The sequence below is a fragment of the Ipomoea nil genome, unplaced genomic scaffold (genome assembly GCF_001879475.1).
Source record: "Ipomoea nil cultivar Tokyo-kokei standard unplaced genomic scaffold, Asagao_1.1 scaffold0302, whole genome shotgun sequence".
In the NCBI taxonomy this organism is placed as follows: Eukaryota; Viridiplantae; Streptophyta; class Magnoliopsida; order Solanales; family Convolvulaceae; genus Ipomoea; species Ipomoea nil.
In genome coordinates this window covers 2,932,332-2,957,227 of record NW_017616730.1, presented here as the reverse complement: position 1 = coordinate 2,957,227, position 24,896 = coordinate 2,932,332, and the positions used below count along the sequence as shown (strand labels likewise).

The 24,896-nt window shown below is 33.3% G+C and overlaps 3 protein-coding genes and 1 long non-coding RNA gene across 5 annotated transcripts; 2 read left to right on the top strand and 2 right to left on the bottom strand.

The window, feature by feature from the left end:
• The first annotated feature begins 13,440 nt into the window (after positions 1 to 13,440).
• Positions 13,441 to 24,215, top strand: LOC109162923. The gene is made up of 3 exons (XR_002051176.1): positions 13,441 to 13,450; positions 18,030 to 18,032; positions 24,076 to 24,215. It is a non-coding gene; the product is annotated as an uncharacterized LOC109162923 (long non-coding RNA).
• Positions 14,944 to 16,119, bottom strand: LOC109162915 (putative protein TPRXL). The gene is made up of 2 exons (XM_019311628.1): positions 15,340 to 16,119; positions 14,944 to 15,300 (listed from the first exon to the last, which is right to left on the bottom strand). The coding sequence occupies exons 1-2, from the start codon at positions 15,753 to 15,755 to the stop codon at positions 15,138 to 15,140; spliced, it is 579 nt and encodes a 192-aa protein (XP_019167173.1). The 5' UTR covers positions 15,756 to 16,119; the 3' UTR covers positions 14,944 to 15,137.
• LOC109162900 (pentatricopeptide repeat-containing protein At1g08070, chloroplastic-like) lies at positions 15,021 to 19,033 on the bottom strand. The gene is made up of 2 exons (XM_019311607.1): positions 16,809 to 19,033; positions 15,021 to 15,783 (listed from the first exon to the last, which is right to left on the bottom strand). The coding sequence occupies exon 1, from the start codon at positions 18,943 to 18,945 to the stop codon at positions 16,906 to 16,908; it is 2,040 nt and encodes a 679-aa protein (XP_019167152.1). The 5' UTR covers positions 18,946 to 19,033; the 3' UTR covers positions 15,021 to 15,783; positions 16,809 to 16,905.
• LOC109162904 (CBL-interacting protein kinase 2) lies at positions 21,346 to 24,155 on the top strand. Of its 2 annotated transcripts, none has more exons than XM_019311611.1 (2): positions 21,346 to 21,450; positions 22,077 to 24,155. In XM_019311611.1, exon 2 carries the CDS (start codon positions 22,474 to 22,476, stop codon positions 23,875 to 23,877), a length of 1,404 nt encoding a protein of 467 aa, XP_019167156.1. In that variant the 5' UTR covers positions 21,346 to 21,450; positions 22,077 to 22,473; the 3' UTR covers positions 23,878 to 24,155. The 2 variants fall into 2 exon arrangements, with proteins under 2 accessions (XP_019167156.1, XP_019167160.1); XM_019311615.1 differs by lacking the exon at positions 21,346 to 21,450 and adding an exon at positions 21,483 to 21,570.
• Positions 24,216 to 24,896: the final 681 nt, after the last annotated feature.

Below are 24,896 nucleotides of genomic sequence, written 5' to 3'. Positions count from 1 at the left end.
TCAACGTAATTTGAGCATGTATCCTCTAGTTCGATCAACAGTATAAAAGCTGAATTGCTACTCATGAGATGGGAATTTTATCCTATAACACTTTTAGCATTTTTTGACCTTTTTAGAGCTTCGTGACTGAGAACTCTATATACCTTTTGTGTATTGAGAGTTATATATATATATATATATATATATATATATACCCCTTTCAAAAATTGTACATATGATTTTTATATGAACATAACGTATTATCACTGGATAATAAATGATATTACAACTATATAGATATAGATGTAACTGGTTGTCTGGTTGTATTAAGTACAATTGACACTTGCCAATGTTCGTTAACTTACGCTATACCTATATAATTTTTAAAAAAGCTATGCCTATATAGTTGTGTCAACTATAATACGACACCGATACTAATTATAATTTATTATGAAGTGTTAAATAGCACCGATGTCATATTTTACAAGGTATAATATATAGTCGGTTATATTGAGTATTATTGGTACCCATATATGCTATCAAACACAACACTAATACCAATCAACGCATAATTTATTATTAAATTTATAATCTCAATAACTAAATCAAATAACATTTACTAAAACACTATATTGCACTACAAGAAAAGTATTCAATTCTTTGGAACATAATTAAGGTGAAAGCAAGGGAAAAAAAGTGAAAATAAACTCCTAGAATTTCAAACTGGCCTGGTTAGTATCATCAAATAAAAGACAAGTTATATCTCTTGCGGTCACTTTAAAAATAGTTACGTTTTCATCTATTATGCATTTTAAATTAACTAATTAAATGATATGTACACGCATTTCTATCTACTATATATATATATACTAATAAGAGCCCAAGAGAGTTAGGCCTATAATGGGTAGAAAAAATGGCGGTCAAATTTTTTAATCAAATGAATGGCTCAGATTGATCAGATTTTAATTTTTCCTTAAGATTTCCTAATTTATCCTTAATAAATATGATTATCCGTTAACTTTTCCGTTAAATATTATCTTTTCCGTTAACTTCTGTTTGTTCACCGTTATCTTACTCATTGATTTCAATAAAAAAGGTCTTAGGTTCGAACCTCATCCCAATCAAAGTTGGCATAATTAGTACTCTATTTTACTCTTATTAAATTAAATAATAATAATAATTTAGTAGCTACAAAAAAAAAAAAATACATATGCATTTCTTTAATTTAGAATAATAGAATTATGTGTCTACAATGTCTTTATTTAAAAAAAATATTCATTATCAATCAATTAAATAAGAGAAATAATTGCATTAGTTAGATTGTCTTTATTTTTCTCAAATATCAAAATTCTTTACATTCAAATTCATCAATTGATTATATTCGCTACATTGTCCCTACAATGTCTTTATTAAAAAAAAAAATATTCATTATCAATAAATTAATTAAGAGAAATAATTTTATTAGTTATATTGTCTTTATATTTTTTCAATGTAAAAATTCTTTACATTCAAATTCATCAATTGATTATATTCACTACATTGTCTATTATCTTTTTTTGTGCACTATTATTTAATTAAATATCAAAGTTAAAATACAAAATAATGCTATATATTTATTTACCAAGTATTTTATTAATACCATGAAAAAATTAAAAATTTATAATTAATAAAGTCAATCATTTTAACTACTTTAGGGATTTGTTGACAAAGAGAGTATTCAAATCATACAACAAATTGAAGTGAGAATTACCTCGCAATGTCCTTGTTTGACAATCAGCAATTAGTGGTTAGCGTTAGCGAATTATGACCTTGTTTGGCAATTAGCGGTTAGTGTTTGCAGATTGTATTAGCGGTTAGCAAATAGCGGATTATATTAGCGGGTTTGACTAGCAGATTGTATCAGCGGTTTGTAAAAAGATGTTAGGTAAAATTAACTGTTTAGATTAGCGGTTAACATGTAAAATGATCAAAAGAGTATAATAATAATAATAATAATAATAATAATAATAATAATAATAATAATAATAATAATAATAATAATAATAATAATAATAATAATAATAATTTTTGAAATAATAATAATAATAAGGAAAAAAAACAAAAATGATGTGGGATCAAAATCCCACATCGAAAGTTTTAGAAAATAAATGGCGTTGAGCCCCCTTATAAAAGGGAGCTCAACGCCAATTAGTTTCTCTTGCCCATCCCACATCGGATGGGCAAGAGAAGAGAAGTCAGAGGCTTCTTATTTAAAGAAGCCTCAGGCTTCTTACGGAATAGTGTAATTTTTTTTTTATAAAATAAAAATGGAGGATGTTTTGGGGAAGGATTTTCCTTCCCCAAAACTCCAACCCCAAATGCTGCTTCTGGGATTTCAGCGGTTTGGAGCAAATTGCTGCTCCAAATCGCTGAGTAACCAAACATGATTTTTGGCGTTTTGACGGAAGTCCAAATGGTGGATCTGCTATTAATTAAACAAGGCCTATATTAGCGGATTTGACCAGTGAATTATATCAACGGTTGATAGAAAGATATTTGAAAAAATTAACTGTTTAGATTAACATGTAAAATGACCAAGGGTATACATATATTTAATAATAATAATAATAATAATAATAATAATAATAATAATAATAATAATAATTGTTTTTTAAAAATAAAAAAAATATAATTAAGCTAATCATATTTAACTACGGCGATTTATTGACAAAAAGAGTATTCAAATTACACAACAAATTGAAGTGTCCTTGTTTGACAATTAGCAGTTAGCTCTTCAATATTAGTATATATTTAATATTTTATACCCTAATTTTTATTTGCTCGCCCTTATTTCCCATATTTGTTTTCGACCATACCTATACAATTATTTTATTGACAATTATAACCAATATTGACTATATTATCTTGTATTTGTAAACTTAGAATTGCCTATTTAAATACACAAATTTAACATTCAATTATCTATGCATGAACAATTTCAATATAATCTTGTCTTGATATACCTTAAAGTACTTATTTAAAAAAAAAAAATCACTGGGCATTATCCCAATCGCAATGCGCGTAAAAAACTAGTCTTTCATAATAAGTGTGATTTGAAGTGAATCAAACGTGGCAAACATAAACATAATAAATATCAATTCAAACACATAAATTCAAGATTTTAATTAATATTGTTGTAGTTCAATTTCAAAATACAAATTAAACAAGAGTAGAGTTATTCATCTATATCATGAGTTTTCTTGTTATACATCCTTTTCAACATAAAGAGATAATATATGATGAGAAAATGATTGATCTGGAGATGGATTACCTAGATGCCTTGATTAAGTCCTGAAGCTAACATTTGCTCTTTTAAAATTATTTTTTAGTCCGACCACATATTGTTCGTATTGGATGAGATCGACTTTAAAAAATGACAAAGCACATCTTAACTATATTTGCAGAATTTACGGGACGTTTAATTGGAAGGAGGGAATTATAGAAGAATGAATTGTATAAAAAAAAAATTGTAATTATGTGGGACGAAGTGTATAACGATTAAAATTTCCTTGTATAATAATAATAATAATAATAATAATAATAATAATAATAATAATAATAATAATAATGGTAATGGTAAAACCAGCAAAATTTACTGTGAAATTCCAATTCCATACAGCCTATGAAATTACAATTCCCGTGGGACCTTAGGAATCACAATTCCATGGATTAAACTAAATAATAGAATTTTTAGTCCATAAAATTTAGTAAGAATAGAATTACAATTCCATCCGGCCAAATACCCTATTAAACCAAAACTTCTTATTAAAATGGAAACTATTTTATCTTTTATCCACACCTTATGAGTTTATCCTTTTAAATAATTATTTGCTCATAATTAGGCCTTATTTGAACTATCCGCCAATGTCAAAACTATATTGGTTATTGTCAGTCAAGGTCAAAATTCCGGCACCTCCCTCCTATGCCGTTACTGTTGAAATTTTAGTTATGTTTTTTCTATTTTTAATTCAAGATTAAATGAAATATTATATATTCATGTTTAAAAAAAAAAAAAATCGAGTCATACTTTTTTAAAAAAATAAAAGTCAAAGTCTACAGTGAAATTAGAGCTAAATTTAAATACCCGCACGGGTTTAGCTCAATGATTTAGTGGACAGTATTTGGGGTAAGAGACAAAGGTTCAAACTTCGGTGGTGACAGTGTGGGAATTATGTCCAAAGTGAGCAGATTTCTTGTGCGCGCCGGCATTTGGCCCTGTCTACTAACCTATTGAGTCGGGGCCTTTAGGGTTGGGATAAGAGCTAAATTTAATACTAACCTATTGAGTCGGGGCCCTTAGGGTTGGGGTAAGAGCTAAATTTAAAATAGTTTAACCGTGATGGAGATACCATATGTTATATGTCCAAAAAAAAAAAAAAAAAAATCTTTCACTTTGCAAAAAATGGCTCCCATTGTTTCATTATATGTTTTTTAAAAAGTTTTTTTTTTTGTTTATAAATAAAACAATATTTATTACTTCTTTATTTAAAGTACGCTCACCATATGTTATATGTCCAAAAAAAAAAAAAATCTTTCACTTTGCAAAAAATGGCTCCCATTGTTTCATTATATGTTTTTTAATTTTTTTTTTTGTTTATAAATAAAACAATATTTATTACTTTTTTATTTAAAGTACGCTCTAAAAATTTGTTACCCCTCACTTGAGAGAGGGACAACAATGTACATCGCATTACGAAGATTATATGTGATATGCTCAATCAAAAAGGTATATAATAAATTGGCAAGGACATTATATTTCGGCTATGACTGCCCCAATGATAAATTGTTTCTCACCACTAATGGCGGAAGCCAATGCATGCAAGGAAGTTTTGTCGTGGCTAAGAAACCGCGGAATACAATCTATCGACCTCTTCACGGATTGTTTGGTACTACAACAATACCTATCATCTACGACGCACTCGTCAAGATCGTACTTGGGATATGCCGTTGATAGTTGCAGGACTATTATGTCGTCTTTTGATTATTGTTTACTTTAGTATGTTCCTAGACTAGATAATTATTTAGCTCATACTTTAGCATCTACTGCTTTTACTCAGACAACTAGTATGTACTCGGATTATGATCCGCCAGCATCTATTTCTGCATATTTTCAATAAATGTCGTACAGGCTCCTTTAAAAAAAAAAAAGGTATATAATAAATCCCTTCTGCATGGGTTTCATGCCTTTGAGCTCAAACACATCCTTAGAGAAGGGAATCAGTGTGCTGACTATCTGGCAAATATGGGCCAAGACATGCCTTGGGGCACAAAAATCCTCCGGCGCCCTCCTGAAAAAATCATTCACTTGTTGCATTGTGACGCAAACAGCGTAGCTGTGAGAAGATTCTACTAAATCCCGAGGCCTTTGGCCCTTCCCACTACCAAAAAGAAAAAAAGGTATATAATAATAAACTCATTACATTTAGGTACGATAATCATGTTCTATCCACTCGCCCATTATTCTCAATAAATTATCATTATACAGAGTGTTTGGATATCAATGAAGCATGAAAAAAAACTCAATACAAAAATGTTCAGTATGGTTAAATTTACAATACATTTAATATGGACAAAAAATATACTACTATCATTTAATCAATACGTTAAATATACTTGTCATAATCAAGTGCCACTACTACGTTAAATGCTATTGTATTGTATCATATAAATAGTTACTAGTATACGAAAAGCTATATATAACTAATATTGAGCGTGCAACTTTATTTCGTTATACTTTTATAATAACCAATGCCATATTAATTTGGACCATATCTAACGAGTTTGACTAAAAAAGTGTAGGTGAGAATCGAACTTATAACTTTTAGATATGACTAATAACGCATATACGCCGAGCATATATATCTCCCAACTAGGCATGAACACGGTGAGACCGGGACTGACTACACGAAGCCTCAGACCTCTATTTTATCACGTCTCTCTAATCGGCCAGCCCACAGCAACCACGTGTAAGACATGACGGGTCTCCAACATGTGTCCCGAAACATACCTATATAAAACACATTAATTGTTGGAGGAGGACACAATATTTTACCTACCTATACCTTTCTGACCATCCTTCATACACCCCGGCCAGAAAGATACGTCTAGACCCAAAATACAAGAGTTAAACACATAAATAACAAATCATACTTCACCCACTAGAACATCCCTTTTAGGCCATCAATACCCTCCCTACCCTTTCAATACTCTTTCAAATCTATATGTGTGCATTAAATATCCGTTTTTTTTTTTTAAATAAAACTTTTTTTTTATATCAAATTAAATGTGAATATTTTCTAAACGGAGGGATATCGATAATCTTTGGTTGAATTAATTTCACTTTTGGTCCCACGACTTTTGAGTTCTTATCACTTTTGGTGCACAACTTTGAATTTTTTCAATTTTGGTGCCTAACTTTGTTATTTTTATCAGTTTAGGTCCTTCTAGCCAAATTGACGGTAAAATATTTCCAGATTTTATATTTTAAGGGCAAAATCGTCATCCCATGGAAAGATCTTCAATATTTAAACAAAAGAAAAATCATATTAAGAGGAAAAGAAGAGTTTGCCAATGGTCGAAACTATAAATCCCATAGATCTGTCTGGTTTCTGCCCATCTTCCCCATTATTCTCATCATCAAACACCTATAGATATGATTTTACGGTGATCTTGTTTAGATATTGAAGATGTTTCCTTGGGATGAAGATTTTACCCCTAACAATATAAAATCCAACAACATTTCACAGTCAATTTGGCCGAAAGGACCAAAATTGATAAAAATAACAAAGTTAGGCACCAAAATTAAAAAATTTTAAAGTTGTGCACCAAAAGTGATAGAACATCAAAAGTCGTGGGACCAAAAGTGAAATTAATTCATCTTTGGTTGGTAAAAGGTTGATGCGGTCTACTAGGAAATAATTAGGGAACAGAAGTCCACTCAAACCAAAATTAACCTAAACTAGGTTGGATAATGTCTTCATATGTTACATTAATATAATATTTTAATTTATGATAAACCTCACAGTCATTACCTAAAAATGTATACGGGGTAAAACCTGTCTTGTAATCATATACCGTACAAAATTACAAGAAAATAAATTAATTTAAATTATATATAATTGACTAGTTCGAATATAATATAATATTATGTCTTATCATTTCCTTGTTGAGTTAATTAAAGATCCAAATTGTGTCCACACGCTTCAGTTGGTGTAGTGTATATATGTCATTGATCAAAGACTGCGACGCCATAATAACATCTTCCCAATGCTTTTTGACAAATTCTAGTAGTTCAAATCTCAATATCACCCTAATTGGCTTACTTTTAAGCCTTTAATGATCCATATATAACTTATTGTAGTACCAAAAAGGATTTATATTAACACCGAAATGGGTTGGGGAGTGGATGATCTCATATCTAAAAGTTAAAGGATTAATTTTGACTAACAGTTGAAATTTATCCCGTGCATATTATTGGATAGTGGTGGTAGGTTTCTACCATTATAAAAAAAAGGTTTATATTAGGTATATATCATATGTTTTCTTGTCGAGTTATGCACATTTTATTTATAGTTTCGAATATATTAGGTATATATAATATGTTTTCATGTGGATTATGCACATTTTGTTTTATAGTTTTGGAATTTCAAATTGTTGTATAATACCATTATGAGTTAATTCTAATAATAGTTCATTGACTATTGACATTTACTAATTTTTATCATTGATTTTCAATTTGACAATAAGCGGTCCCTTGACTATTGATTTTGTTCAATATTTGGTCATCCGGTTAAATATTAGTTTAATGCAAATTATATTGTATATTAAACTAATTAAATTCAAACTAATAACTTTTTAAATTTTAAAAATTAAAATTATTTTAGTGTAGAATAACATTTGTTGTAAAATTTAATGTAATAGGTTGGAGATGAATAAAATTTGGTCTAAGAATATTTCTTTGATGTGAAATTTGGTGTAAATTTTATGTGTTTTGGGTTAGAGATACCAGGAAAATGTGCATTTCAAATTTTGAGTTATAATTACATGTATGGGGAATAACATACATAAATACATACATACATATATGTGTGTATTTCATTATTAATGTTGGTTATCAGTCACTAAGGCAAATAACCATTAAATAACCCTTTTTTATAAAATAAAAAATAAAAAATCAATAATTGAAACTAATCAATAACTGAATTTTTCAATCGATTTGATTATCAATTATTGGACAGTGAGTCGATAATTTGTTAACCCCTACTATTTCTTTTATTTATTAGTGATAATTTTTGATATAATGATAAGCTCTTAATTTAACTATGGCTAATTTGGTATAAGTGATAATTGAGTTGCATTGGAAGGATCCAATATACATGTATACCTAGCTATAAAATATATAAATAAATATATAAGATATTACTCCGTAATTAATTAATTTTGGGGTATATATAGTTTACTACTTATCACTCAGATCAGCTCTCACATACAAAACTGGGTTTGCTTTAAATGAAGGCCAAATAGATCCATCAGTTTCTGGTTAATTTGATCCGTATTTTAAGGCTACAAAGTCGCACTCTTGTTCCTAAATCCTCAATTCATTTGGCTTAAACCCTTAAATACCATGTTACTACAATACTATATTAATAAACACATTCACATGCACATGCATCAACTTAGGTCAATAATTTTCTTTTTTATTTTTTATATTTCAATTAGTGACCTACAAGGTCTCCTGAAATAAGTGATCAAGTGGGTGGAGCAAGATTCTCATACTCAGTCAAGCTTGCCACTTATATTCTTTTTAATGCGATGGTTTACGAGCTATATTACACAAAAGTGGATTTACCTAATGCACATCTTCATATAGTGTTTGTGAAAGTAATTGCAATTAGGGTTTTGATTTTAGAGTTTTATGGCTTTTTTATTTTATTTGGTCCAGTGGTTCACTTTTTACTGCTTAAGGTTTAACATTTACGGTCTAGATTTAAAATTTAGCATTTTCGTTGATTTTATAGTATTTACGAGGTTTGCATATTTAGTTGTTAAAGATTGCATATTTAAGTGTTAAAGTTTGCCCTGCGAAATTGATGATAATTATGAAACTGTCACCGCGTTTTTTTCTAATATGATAAGATCCGTCGAATTTTTACAAATGCAAAGCTGAGATTGGTTCTTATTTCCCTCATATGAAAGTGTTTTCATAGGATCCATAACGCGCGCACACACACACACATAAACTCGAAAGCAGGAATTGAGTGAGTAGAGTTTGATTTTCATATTCGAATGGTCATAAATTTAATTCTTACCAACTCGCTCTTGATCGATTAGTTATTATACAAACCTACTAGCTAGACTATTCATCAAGCTAGCACAAATCAGACCTACTAGACTATTCACCATACACAAATTATACCAACTAACTACCCTTTCCCCATAGTCATTTCCGTACCCTAAACATTGATATGATATTGAGAATCTATTTCGATATATATATATATATATATATATATATATATATATATATATATATATATATATATATATAGCTGAAATTTATATAAGGCAACTTTTTAAATATATCGACTAGTGTGGCATTTACTTGTAAATGGAATATTTGACATACACTCATAGATATTAGTTAGTTTCAATGTTAAGTTGAAAACATTATTGAAAATTTGAGTTTTTTTAAACATAGATGATCAAAAATCTGATTTAATCGATCAAGATTTTCAATCACTTTTATTTCTGGTCAATGTAATTGACCACTTTCTACTAGTGGTAACATGGGATTTTAAAATTCTCATAACATGAGATTTTTAAAATTCTCATAATGATAAGAAAGTTAGTTGGAAAGGACATATTAAACTCGAAATCGTAGACTTTTAATCATTTTAAGGTGGCAAGAAATAACAAGGAAGATTTTTAAAATTTTTAAAGTGATTAAAAAGTTGGTTGGGAAGGTGGTTTTTAACCTGAAATCCTGAACTTCTAATCAATTTACATCACGTTTGGTTCACGGAATGAATTTGGAGGGAATAGAAATGCTATTCCACAGGGAATGGAATAGGTAAGGAATAAAATAGAAATTGTATTCTGTTGTTTGGTTGGCTGAAGAAATAGACTTTAGTAATTGTATTCCAGTGTTTGGTTGGTTAAAGGAATAGAAATGGAATAGATTTTTAAATACATAAATACCCTTATACAATATAATAATAATAATAATAATAATAATAATAATAATAATAATAATAATAATAATAATAATAATGAATATGATTATCATATACTGAATGTTATATATATATATATATATATATATATATATATATATATATATATATATATATGTATGTATTTGTATTATTATTATTATACAAATACATATTTATATTTATTTTTATTTTCCTACTTATCCCACATCGGTTAGAGAAGGAATGGAGCGTTGAGGCTCCTCAAGGCTCCATAATTTCAATTGCAATGCTCATCCGCTAGGCAAGCTTGCAATGCCCATCCGCTTGACATGCAGATGGGCAGGCTACTTAATTTAGGAGCCAAGGCTCCATAATTAAGGAGTCTTATAAGTTAATTTTTTTATTTACATATATATATATATATATATATATATATATATATATATATATATATATATATATATATATATATATATATATATATATATATATATATATTCACACATTTTGCAGCGTGGGTGTTTTGAGAAAATACTTTTCTTTTCTTAAAATGCCAATTGCAAACGCTGCAAAATGTGTGTGTGTGTGTATGTATATGTATATATATATATATATATATATATATATATATATATATATATATATATATTTATTTATTTATTTATTGATACATTGATGAATAAAAATTATAATTAATTAAATATATACATTTATATAATACATTATATTTATTAAATAAATATAAATATTATATAATGTGCAAAGGGTATTTTTGGTATTTGTGATATAAATAAAAGCTATTCCCAAGGGCATGGGAATAGCTAATACCAAGGCCCCCCCTATGAATGGTTATTCCCCTTGCGAAGGTAATAACTCATTCCTAGGCATGTTATTCCCTTGACAAAATGATCCAACCAAACGATGGAATAGGTCTATTTCCAAGGAATGCTATTCTATTCCTGACCTATTCCATAAACCAAACATGCCATTAGAGTGGTCGAAAGCTGTGGAATAGCCTAACTAGTTGGTTAGTTAATTAGTTTATTATCAATTTTTATAGGAATTGAAAGTAAAATAAGGCAAAAACTAACCCCACAAAGGAAAAATGCACTCCAATTTTTATTTTTATTTTTTTTGTTACGAGAGAAATTTACAACCACTATCTAGGGTATACAACTACGTATTAGGTAAATCAAACTTGTTCTTGGTGCTAACCACACAGAAAGGGTATACAACACTGAAAAAACCCTATACGATGAACTAAATCCCAAAAAAATGTTAGCAAGAATCAAACTCAAATCTTCAAATATGATAATCAAATCTACTCCAATTTGGGAGGGGTGGAAGTTCTCCAAGTAAAAAAAAAAAAAAAAAAAAAAAAAAAAAAAACAACAATAATAATAATAATATAATAATAATAATAATTCGCAAAAAAATTCATTCTTTGAACAAAAATGACAATTTAACATCTATAGATGGATAGATATTGTTCATGATTCCTAGTCCATGGAACTCTCCTTAATTGTTACCCTAAGCCCACTTTCTTTTGGACTAGATTTTGCATAGCCCATTAACTTGGCCTTACCCACTCTTGTGGGCAAATTTTACAGTGGAGCTGTGTGGACCATGGTTCAAAACGGTATCATTTCTTTTAATGAAAAAATGACACTCGTTCCGCGTAATTAATTTTATTTGCATAACAGATTTAAATTTTATTTTATATACATTGTAGTTTCTTTTTGTTTCAACTAGAGTTTCATTCGACATAATACATAAAATAGTCTTATTATAGTGAAACATGTTATTGAATTTCATTTTATACACACTTTATTCTTATTACAACATCACTAAATTCTAATTCTAATTCAACTACAGTTTCATTAGACAATATGCACTTAAATATGTGAAATTTTTATCCAGTTTCATTATATATATATATATATATATATATATATATATATATATATATATATATATATATATATATATATATATATATATATATATATATATATATTGTACTTTCATTCCAACACAACTAAAGTATCATTTTGATATAACTACAGTTTCATTTGACAATATACATTCAATATATGAGACATGTTATTCAGTTTTTTTTTTTTTATACAATTATACATACTGTAGTTTCATTTTAGCAAAATTAAAGTATCATCTCAATTCAACTACAATTATATTTGATAATATACACTTAATATGTGAGGCATGTTATTCAGTTTCACTTTATATATATTGCAGTTTCATTTCAACACAAACTAAAGTATCATATCAATTCAATTACAGTTTTATTTGATAATATAAACATAATGTGAGACAAATTATTCAATTTCATTTTAAATATATACATTGTAATTTCGTTTTGTTATAGACACAATAAAAATACGAAATTTGTTACAATTTAACGGCTGTAATTTTTTTTATTGGCGGCATTTTCGAACCATGTTCCACGATATAACAACCGACTCTTGTGTAAAGTTAATAGGGCTTCTCCGATCAAAATACATATTACGCTCTTTTTTTTTTTTTTTTTACCGACTCTTGTGTAAAGTTAATAGGGCTTCTCCGATCAAAATACATATTACGCTCTTTTTTTTTTTTTTTTTTTTTTTTTTTTTTATAACACATATTACGCTCTTTCGTTCCGTATAACTTAATAATTGTATCATAATTTAGAACCGACAAAATTAAAATAAAAACTAATTAGCATTAACCTAACACAGCCCGTTGACACCCAAACTTGTCAAAATTTGTTGAAGTGACAATATATATATAGACACACACATATTACATGGCCTGCATTTTATACATTATAATTGATCAATGAATTGCTTGTCTGCATTGACTAAAGATTCTGCTGGCAAATGGAGGGCACATCTTTTATACGAAAATGTTAGCGTTGATTGGTAACATAGTTAATTTATCAGTCAATTTTAACTTATTTAATTACTATTAGTTGTTTAATTTAGTTAAATATTCAATATGATATTAACTAATCAAACTCACTAACTCAATCACCAATCGCTAACAGTTATTTACCAAACACTCCCGTTATTTTTTTACCAGAAAAATCTACTTTATATGTACTAGATAAACTTTACTTTTGTATAATAATTATAAATTATACAATAAAAAATATAAATCGCATTAGGAAGACTCTCTGAGATGAAATAGAAAGTACTAACAAGAATGGAAGGCAAGTCTTTGTACTAAGTAAAGTATAAGTATGTGCACGTTGTCTTCCCACGACTAATCTGCCGACTTTATGATCTGATCAGTACTGACCCTGCTGACTTAGTTACAAGTAATGATTAATTAATTAGTATAAAAATCTTATTAGTTGTTACAACTGCTTTCTTATATTAATTTATTTATTCTGAACCTTTCAATCTCACTTTTATGTGATTGTGTTTCCCTCCTTCACATGCATGAAATACCAAGTCGCATCCCAAAATTCCTAATCCCAGAAACTAAAGAATTTTGGGCAGATTAAAGTATCTTCCCCATCACAATCTGTATCATGAGTGGTCCACTGGTATCAATCAATGAAACCCATTGCTCAAAATCACCTCAAATCTAATATAATCTTGATTAGGTTTTGTTTTGTCGTAGTTTTGTCTTGTTTTTTTGGTGATGAGGGCATGCATCCGCAACCTTTAAATAATGTGTGCATTATGTAAATCTCTCTCCTAAATAATGTGTGCACTATGTAAATCTCACTCCTGTGTAAAGAGCTTGTAAATCACATAGAAGAAGTAAATCACATTGGGTGACCGAGAGGGTGTATGCAAGAATCAAACATATAACAACACATAGGCCAGCACATTTAGTTCACTTTGTCCGCACGGGCTTAACTCAGTGGTTCACTAGGCAGTATTTAGGATAGGAGACCAATGTTCGAATCTCGACGACTGCAGTTTGGGGACTATGCCCAAAGTGGGCAGAAGGCAGTATTTAGGATAGGAGACCAATGTTCGAATCTCGACGCCTGCAGTTTGGGGACTATGCCCAAAGTGGGCAGAAGGCAGTATTTAGGATAGGAGACCAATGTTCGAATCTCGACGCCTGCAGTTTGGGGACTATGCCCAAACTATGCCCAAAGTGGGCAGATCTCTTGTGCGCATTGACATTTTGCCCAAACTATGCCCAAAGTGGGCAGATCTCTTGTGCGCATTGACATTTGGCCTTGTCTGCTGAGCCATTAAGTCACCGTGATTTACATCCTCCCAAATGCTCTGTCGGGTCAGGGTGTTGGGGGTCTTAGCCCTGTCTGCTGAGCCATCGAGTCACTGTGATTTACATCCTTCCAAATGCTCTGTCGGGTCAAGGTGTTGGGGTCTTAGCCCTGCCTGCTGAGCCATTGAGTGACCGTGATTTACATCCTCCGAAATGCTCTGTAGGGTTTGGGTGTTGGGGGTCCTTGGAATTGGAGATTCAACCTCGAATCTATTGCCCTATGTAAGGAGTATTCTGGGGATCTTGATATTAGGGTATTTTTTAAATAATCAATGGTCGAATTTAATTCACAAATCAACTTAGTTATCTCATTTCAGAGGCGTTTGTATTTGGATGTTCCAATTAATTGGTCTGATGCGTTTTAGAATTGAGTAGTTAGTGTGTTTTGTAATTTTGTATGTATAGTCATGGTAGCAGTTTCAACAAATATTGCTGACCATTTCTCAGATAAACAATAAAGACATCAAAGAACGGTACTAAGTATTTGATGTAACAATGGTTTTTTCTTCTATTATTTATGAAATACAACTATGAGTTATTACAACATGAAACTGGAAATTGAGCAACCAGGGGGCTGTAATTATACTGCAAATTTTTTTCTATGTTTCATGATCATACAGATGTTGGCAAAATTAAGACTAAGAGATCGAGTAAACATGGTGGCACCATGTAAATTCATGCAAATTCTCTGAACAAAAGCTTGAGCATATTTGATGACAATCCGCGGGATCTAGCTTTTGGAGTTCGACCAATGCAAAAACATGGACTTGAAACAGACGATTCATAGTTACCATCATCATCATCATCGGGTGATGGCCTCGTGTTGGGAAATCTAGCATGAAGGTTTGAGTTCGGAGCAGAAGGTGAGCCTGGAGCCGAATGTGATGAACGAGACCAGGGAGACGATGATGATGATGAGGAAGACGATGGCGATGATGATGAAGCTGGCGGTGACTGGAGCTGCAGATGGCTTTTCTTGACGGTGAGTTTGGGGAGAAGGCTGTGTAAAAGGTTAACCTTTCTTTGCTTTTTCGCACCGTCTTTCCTCGCAGGACTTGACATGAACGAAGGTGGGGGCGTGAGGGGAGGAAGCCGAGATTCCCTAGACTTGATTCTCGGGGTCCCCGGGCAAGATTCCCACCTGAAAGGAACGCCAACTGGTGCACCTCCATAGTAGACTTCAAACGAGTTGTTCCTCGACAAATCTTTGGAACGACACCTTGGATGAACCCCATTCTTCATCTCGTTCGATCTGACTGGAAGATCTGACCCTTCACTGCCCGGAATTGCCATCGTTATCCTACACTCTTCGAGATAATGTCTAAAAGGAAAAAGAAACACTTTATCAGTTTGTTTCTAATGGAGAGACTAGAGTTTCAGAGATACTAGACTTAGGTAACTTGAACTCTCAAGATGGAAACTGGAAGTCCAGAGATTATATATAGAGTTAGGTTCCCAATGCAAAACATTTATTTAGGTCCTCTGGGATTTTAACATTAAAAACAAATATAATTTTGAAAAAAAAAAAAAAAAAAACATTATTTGTATTCACATTCAACAAGCTTATGAAGTCAACTCCAGCAAAAACCATGTTAACCTGACAACTACCAATAAAAGAACATGAAACTATGGCTTATAAACAGTATATGGTACTTAAACATCAGATCCACAACACACTACGTACCATGTGACCAGAAATAAGTACGAAGGATTTTCTTTCTCTGCATGAATCTGGGATGTGCATATTTAATACAAAAACCATAAAGACACTAAATTTATCTGATAAAAAAAGTCTCAAATGAACCAATTACTCGGTTTATCAGAGCAGCTTTTTGGTGTTAGAATTCTAGGCTGTACTTTCTGCATTTCTCTGGGTTTAAGGATAATGTTAATTCTCCAAAGCATTAATAACGCAAATTATCAGCATTTAATACTAAAAATGGAACTACTACTTAAGGACATGGAGCCCGAGTGGAGGGCAAATCATGTGCTGCTTAACTGGGTCACATGGCAATCCAAATGGCTATTAAATGTAGCCTGACAATTGAATTTTAGCGTTAATCAAGAGATATAGTCCAGTTCATTTAATAATTAGAGTCAAACTGAGTTTCATTTAGTGAAAAAAACAGCTTTATCATTCATTTGGATCTCTGGGAGCGAACATGGTATAGGGGAAAAAAGAACTAAAAGCATCTCCAAGAACCTAGTAAGTCAACGTCTCAATGCTCTATATTGGAATCATTCTAATTTCTAACTGCCATTTTCTGTTCTAACTAACATAAAACCTCAACCCATAAAGAAATGGAATTCAAATGACAATTGTCATGTGCAGTTTAGTATAGTTACCGTGACAGAATGACTTTAATCTTCCGAGCTGTTGAGGTTGGACCGATCAAAAGGAAATGAAAAGGAACGTAGCCATATGGGAATAAGTCCCGATTAATCACCAATAGTCCTTGCAAGAGCAATGCCCATCCCTGAAGTGATGAAACCTATTCCTATCCCTCACGACTATCTCTCTCTTGTATACTTTCGAAATAAACTTCATGGCTGAATGACAATCGTTACACGTTCTTAGATTCTTAACAATCCGAATTATTTTTCCAGGTGGCGTGTTCATCAGGCCAAAAGCAACAGCAATTCTCTCGCTGTGGTATCTAACGATACTCTCCTTCTCTTCATCCTCAATGTCATGCAGCACAGAAGATGTATCGGGTTCATAGCCATTAGCCTGCAGATCCTTGGCAATCTTATCCAAGAACGCGTTAATTTGAGGGAACTGAGGATGTGAAGTGTCACCAGCAACGAATTCGTGTAGTATATTCTCCACTTCAATTGAACTGCATCCGGGCATTTTGGAAACTCCCCTCTCGTTCATTAACTTCCGGCACATATCAACATCACTCCATCGGTTTAGAGAGGCATAAAGATTGGACAAGAACACATAGTTTGCTCCATCATGTGGATCCAAGTTCAGAAGATGCTGAGTAACCTGTTCGCCTAGTTTGGTATCCTTGTGAACGTGACATGCCCGGAGCAAGCTTCCCCAAACAACGACATTTGGCTTCAGAGGCATGGTCCTTATGAGTTCCAGTGCTTCTTGAAGAAGCCCCGATCGACCCAAAAGGTCAACCAACGATCCGTAATGTTCAATTCCAGGTTCAACGCCATAAAAACTCTTCATTTCAGAGAAATAACTTCTGCCTTGGGAAACCAAACCTGAATGGCTACAAGCACATAAAAGTCCCAGAAAGGTAACCCCATCAGGTTTTATACCTTCCATTTGCATCGAGTTAAAGGCCTCGATAGCTTCATTACCATAGCCATACATTCCTAGACCCACAATGATGGAATTCCAACAAAATATATTCTTCGTATGGAGGCCATGAAAAACATCAAGAGCTGCTTCTATCCTTCCACATTTGCAATACATGTCTATGAGGGCATTGCCTAAAACAACATCAACCTTAAACCTCTTCTTTTTAATGTAGGCATGAACCCATTCGCCCATATCTAAAGCTCCAATATGAGCACACGCAGACAGCAAGCTGATCATTGTCACTGCAGTTGGTTGCACATTCTCAGCTAGCATTTCCCGGAACACATTTATCGCTCTCACAAACTCCCTAAACTGAACATACCCAGCAATCATTGTATTCCAGCTCACAGCAGTTCTAGCGGAACCCAACTTTGTAAACAATTCCTCGGCATAAACCAACTGCCCTGACTTACAATATCCATCTATCATAGCATTCCACGAAACCACATCTTTTGATGGATTCCGATCAAAGATAGAGCGAGCAGATTCCACATTACCAGCTTTGCAGTAACAAGTGATCAACAAATTCCACGACGAAGCATTCCTCTCAGGCATACTATCAAACAGCTGCTTTGCCTCATCAACAAACCCATGCCTACTCAAAGCCGAAACCATAACATTATTCGCAATGACATCTCTCTCAGGCATTTCACCAAACACCCTCCGAGCAGACCTCAAATCCCCAATCTTGGCGTAAAAATCGAGCAACCCAGTCTGCAGAATCACATCAAATTGAAAACCCATCTTCACTATCTGACAGTGAAACGATTCCCCTAACCGGGCCGCCCCAAAAGCAGCACATGAACGTAAAATCAAAGAAGCGGTACTTTTATTAGGGAAGAAACCATAAAACCTCAACCCATGATAGAAATCCAAGAAGCCTTTGGAGTCCTGGGATTCAAGTGAAACCCTAATCATCGAATTCCATAACAATGGGTCGGGTCTCGGAATACTATGCAAAACGAGCTTCGCGTAGTCTGGTTTTCGAGAGTGATAACAGGAAAAGAGGAAACTAGTGAGAAGCTCAGTGGAATCGAGATAACCATTGGTGAGGATTTGTGATTGGATTTGCTTTAACTGTGTGAGAGTGAGAGGATTGTTGGTAGACAATAAGGGAATCAGATGATTAGAGAATAAAGATTGATTCTTTGACAACGGATTCATCAAAACCAATAGATATTAGATTAGATGTAGGAGATGATATAAGAACTACCTCGTATAACACAAGTACATATCGTCCCGCCAAGTACCCTTCAAATGATTAGGAGTTTATACTGTCAAGCCTGTCTGGTCGGTCCAATAAAGACTCAATCAATCTAAACAATTACTCCTCTCTTTCTCTTTTATTCTTTTTTTTTTTTTTTTCCATAAGTTAAATCGCATTAAGAATACAATGTGGGATGCAATAAATTTAACTATAAAAAAGTTGGCAAGTAACTAATTTATAATTTTTGTGTGTAAGAATTATACTTCACGTGCTTAATTACTGATTTTTTTTATAATATTATATAAATAATTTATTATTATTATTTGAAAGTGTGCATAAATGGATTTTATTAAATAAGTATTGATAAAAATTAAACTTGTGACTTTTAGCTGTTTTAGATATAGAATTAATTGTATAATTAATTTTTTTAGTACAATTGTACAATTAATTTTTTGAAGGCAACCAATTAAGGCATATATTAGAGATAAGTTGTAATAGCGTCAGGAGGGTTTGACTCCCAGTACATAGGAGAAAGCTGAGTAAAAGCGATAGAAGCTAAAGTATGAGCTATTAGCTTAGACGATCTAAGAATAAAACTGACCACACAACGGTCGAACAATGAAATAGTAAATCTGCAAATGTCGATGGCATAGCCGACGTAGGAACGAACTGACTCCGTAGGCGAAGACAAGTTGTGTTGTAGACTCAAGCAATCTGTGAGCAACTCGAGTGACTGTTCCGCACAATCTCTTAACCAGGATAGAACCTCTTTACATGTGTAGGCCTCGGGCATTAATGGTGAAAAGCAAGCTGGTAACAAAGCATTGAAGCCTACAGCATATGCCCCATTATCGTCCAGTAAAACCGCTCCCACCGTAGCTTTGTTGGACGACGAGTGAAAGCCAAGCGGCAAGACCGCAGCCCGACGTTGCTTCCCGTGGCAGCAGGAAGCGGCACAGCATCGTGGGCCTCGGCAGCGGGGTGTAAGGGAGCAGCGACGAGGCTCGTGGCAGAACGTGGCGCGACAGTGACAGCAACTCCAGTGGCCGGCAATCTCGCGTCGACATAATGGGCATGATGCCAGGCATGTATAGCGGCCGTAGCGGAAGCCACGACCTTCTTCGGGGTTGGGAGGCATGCATCCCAAACTGCATCAATTCTTTGCCTTCCAAATAAAATATAGAATAGCAGTAGTGAAGAATATTTCGTTAGAGTCTAGAATACTCAAAACTTTAATTAATTGTACAATTAATTTAGTTGGGAATATATTTCATGTTTGTTTATGTCATCCCATATTGTTTTTTTTTTTATTTTTTTTTTTATAATTTGATTCCATATTTTAATTAAATTAATTTTATTTTCTAGCGGAGCATGTGAGAAGTTGTAAATTATAATAACTCAATAGATATAATTAAATGTCAATGCGTAAAATAAATCTATTCACTTTCTTGAATATAATTTTTAGATTGTTGTCAAGTTTTAAATTTTGATCTTTTATTTTAAGGAATAAGGTTCAAATTGGCCACTGAACGTAACCTGAAAATGCAATTAGGCCACTAAACAAAAAAAAAAGTGCAATAGACCATTGAACACTCAAAAAATGTGCAATTAGGCCACTGAACTCTCCAAATGTATACAATTTTACCGGATAGTAGGTTACCATCAATTTTAGCAGGTTACCTGCTTACGTGGCAGTTTAGTTGGCATTTTTAATAATTTTTAAATAAATTTTAATAATTAATTTTAATAATAAATTTTATAAAAAAAATTGGAAAAAATTAAATAAAAAATAAAATAAAGTCGTTTTTATTTTTTTAAAAAAAATTTAATAAAAATTTATTATTAAAATTTATTAAAAATTAATTAAATTTTATTAAAATGCCAACTCAGCTGCCACGTAAGCAGATAACCTGCTAAAATTGAGGGTAACCTGCTATCAGGTGAAATTGTACATTTTTGGAGTGTTCAGTGGCCTAATTGCACTTTTTTTTCGTTCAGTGGCCTAATTGCACTTTCAGGTTACGTTCAGTGGTCAATTTGAACCTTATTCCTTATTTTAAGTACTGTATGAATCTGTCAACTTTAAACATAACTTCCACACGATCACCATCAAGATTTAAATATTGATCTCTTTTCTCAAATATTGTCCACTAAACAATTGAGCTAAACCCGTAGGTTGGTTATCTTGATTCTTGAATATACTAAAATGGGAGGATACAGGATTGACGGTTAAGAAAGAAGGATACTCTAGATTCCTCCGCTGATTATATAACTCGTGAGTATGTAGACGTGTACGGCTGGACGCGCGCGCGTAGAAACATCTCCCATCTCCTGAGGTTTTATAACACGACAACCTACGGCGAATATTCATTGCCTCATTTGCCTGTCTTCCACTCTACGCTGTCTGCTTCTCTTAGGAAGATCAATCGCCGTCGAAGCCGGAGGAGCTCTACAACATCCAGGTACCTCTATTTCACTAGATTTTCTTTTCCATTTTATCTGTGTTTCTCAAAATTCAATTCAAGCTTACATCTTTACCTGCGATTCAGATGTCTGTCATATTTCTTCATATGTTGTTTCTGGTATGAGTTTACCTATGATCTATATCCTTATACCTGGGAGATTCAGTCCCCCGTACAAAATCGGTGATGGGTAATTGTCATCGTAGAGTGTCAGCATTTATTTAGTATGATGAGTGATCTTGGAAGGTTTCAATCATGGCAATTATAAGTGAAAACTGAGAAGTAAATACTGTTAGGGTTGGATTGTTTAGAAGTGTTTTAACTTCACAATTGATATTAGTTGGGACTTTGAATCAACAAGTTCAAAATAATCTTTTTCTTCTTCCATGAAATTGTTTATTGTCTATAACTGATCAGCTCAAAGAAGGTTAATAGGCCGCTCCCATCAGGAGTTGGACCAAGTCAATACCCTAACCAACTTGGCTGGGTTGTCCTATGAAGGCCAATAGGCCACTCCCGTTTGTCTAGAATTTGTAATTTTGTGGTTACCAAGTCAATGGTCTGATTGTCCCTTAAAGTTCATTTTTGTGTAATATCTAAGCTGTTCTTCCTGCTTTGATCTCCAGTTTTCAGGCTAAACTCTATAGTTGCTGGTGAAGTTGGTTATACTACAAAGTGCCATTTCTTGCTCACATTTCAAGTGGTGTGTTTAACGTATATATATATTTTTGATCATTTTTGGAAACAAGAGATCAAAGGAATGCTGAAAGATGTGCTTGAGCATCTGGGGATCTTACACTGATATCCAAAAGGTTTTAGCCTTAAAAGAGCTGTGTTTCTTCTTTGACGGGCACGAGCTTCTTGACCATAATAGCTCCTTGGATGCCCCTTCGAAGAAGCAAAATGGGCTGGGACGATCCCAGTTGCCATTCGTGTTGATATATGATTTGTGTGATGATGGTTGAGCTACGCTGTTTTCAAGCCTGCTTTGTATAGGTCCTAGCGTGGATAATAGTATATTTTATGGCTTGTAGAGGGAGTGTTCTGATGGAAAGATACGAGTTAGGGAGATTCCTAGGCCAAGGAACATTTGCTAAGGTTTATTATGCGAGGAATCTTGTAACTGGGGAGAGCGTTGCTATCAAAGTCATAGACAAAGACAAGGTTTTGAGAGTTGGACTGATGGATCAGATCAAGCGGGAGATATCTGTAATGAGACTCGTGAGACATCCGAATATTTTGCATCTTTACGAAGTCATGGCCACGAAAACCAAGATTTATTTCGTGCTCGAATTGGCTAAAGGGGGCGAGCTTTTTAACAAGGTGGCTAAGGGAAGGCTGAAGGCGGATGTCGCGTGGAAGTATTTTCATCAGTTGATAAACGCTGTCGATTTCTGCCACAGTCGAGGCGTCTATCACCGGGACCTGAAACCCGAAAATTTACTCTTAGACGAGGACGAGAATTTGAAGATTTCTGATTTCGGTTTAAGTGCCCTGGCTGAGTCGAGGCACCAAGACGGGCTACTTCACACTATCTGCGGGACTCCGGCCTACGTTGCCCCTGAGGTAATTAACCGGAAAGGCTACGATGGGGCAAAAGCCGATATCTGGTCCTGTGGGGTGATCCTATACGTTATGTTGGCTGGTTATCTCCCGTTTCATGACTCGAATTTGATGGAAATGTATCGGAAGATTGGGAAAGCGCAGTTCAAATGCCCCAACTGGTTTCCACCCGAGGTTCGCAAGCTGCTTTCGAGGATGTTGGATCCCAATCCCGCTACTAGAATTTCGATGGCGAAAATTAGGGAGCATCCATGGTTCAAGAAAGGGCCATCTTCTTCCAAATCGACAAAACCCAATGGGGAAAGCGATGTAGAGACTACTCATACTCATAATAGTCCATCCGAGAATATTAACACTGCTATAGAAGACAACAAGCAAGAGGGAGCAAGGTTATCGAACTTGAATGCGTTTGATATTATCTCCTTTTCTGCTGGTTTTGATTTATCGAGATTATTCGAGGAACCTTGTCTGAAGAAAGAAACTCGGTTCACTTCTTGGAAACCCGCAGCAGTGATCATCTCGAAGCTAGAAGATTTGGCTAAGCGTCTGAAGCTGAAGCTGAGCAAGAGGGACGCGGGATTGTTGAGGTTTGAAGGGATGAAGGAAGGCAAGAAGGGCGTTGTAGCCATCGATGCAGAAATCTTTGAGGTCACCCCTGATCTTCATCTCGTCGAGCTGAAGAAATCGAACGGGGACACATTAGAATATCAAAGGATACTAAACGATGGGTTAAGACCCGGGCTTCAAGATATCGTGTGGGTCTGGCAAAGCGATCCCCAACAGCAATTGTTCGAGCAACCCCACGAGCAGCAACAACCCGAACAACAGGCAGTGCCTGTGATGCAGCAGGAGCAACTACCTTGATTTCTCTCACTCAGTTCACAAAATTTGTTCTTTCCCAAGCTATGTGCCTATATCTTTTAATCTTTTTCCCCCATTTTTTTCACTCTATTGGCCTTCTGGCTTCCCAGTTTCCTTGCTTTAGAACAGTGTTTTGTGTGTGTGTGTATATGTGTGTAATGTGAGTACTAACATAGGTTGGCAATTGGCTATGCTATAAAGTGTAAAGCTTGCTAAGAATAGAGAGTTGTCCCATCTTCTATTGTTATTTCCTTCTGAATGTGAGATTGTATTTTTGGTTATTTGGACGAGCTTTGTTTTTGTTTTTTTTTTTTTTTTTGTTATGAGAACTTGTTCAGTTACCTTTGTGATGTACAAGCATTTGAAAATTTTACAGATCACAACTCCAGTCCACTTGTCAAAATTATGAAACATGTTATATATACAAATCAACGGAGAAATGGACAGGATATATGTAAGTTCGATCATTCAAGAACGTATGTAGGAGATCAGTGAACTAAGTAGCTCATAGACTTGTGAAAACCTCGGGCTCCCAGGCTTCCGTTTCGTATTGGTCTGGCAATCCATCTGAAGTATTCTTGATTTATTTACCATGAATTAACAATAAGCTAATTTTTTTTTTAAAGATGAAATTTTTTGAAATTAAAACTTCAGTCCACTTGTCAAATTTACGGAACAGGTTATGTAAAAAATATGAATGCTGGAGATAATGTGTGGCTGATGATATTGCACAATCAATACTCTCACGGATGTGAAGTTGATGTGATTATTGAGCTGCTAAAACTAACATAGACGTGAAGCTTTTTTTCCTGCGGATTGACACTTGTTCCGCAAATTATTTGTATACAGACTATTTTCTACTTTTCTGCTTCAGGGTAGGGTACACGCTATTTCCAGGCCACATGGACGATTATTTTTCATCGATTTTGACAACTATCTACTCAAATTATCTCTAATTTAACTATTCACTTATTCTTTTAAAAAACCCAAAAACAAACAAACAAAATGCTTCTAAAAGTAAA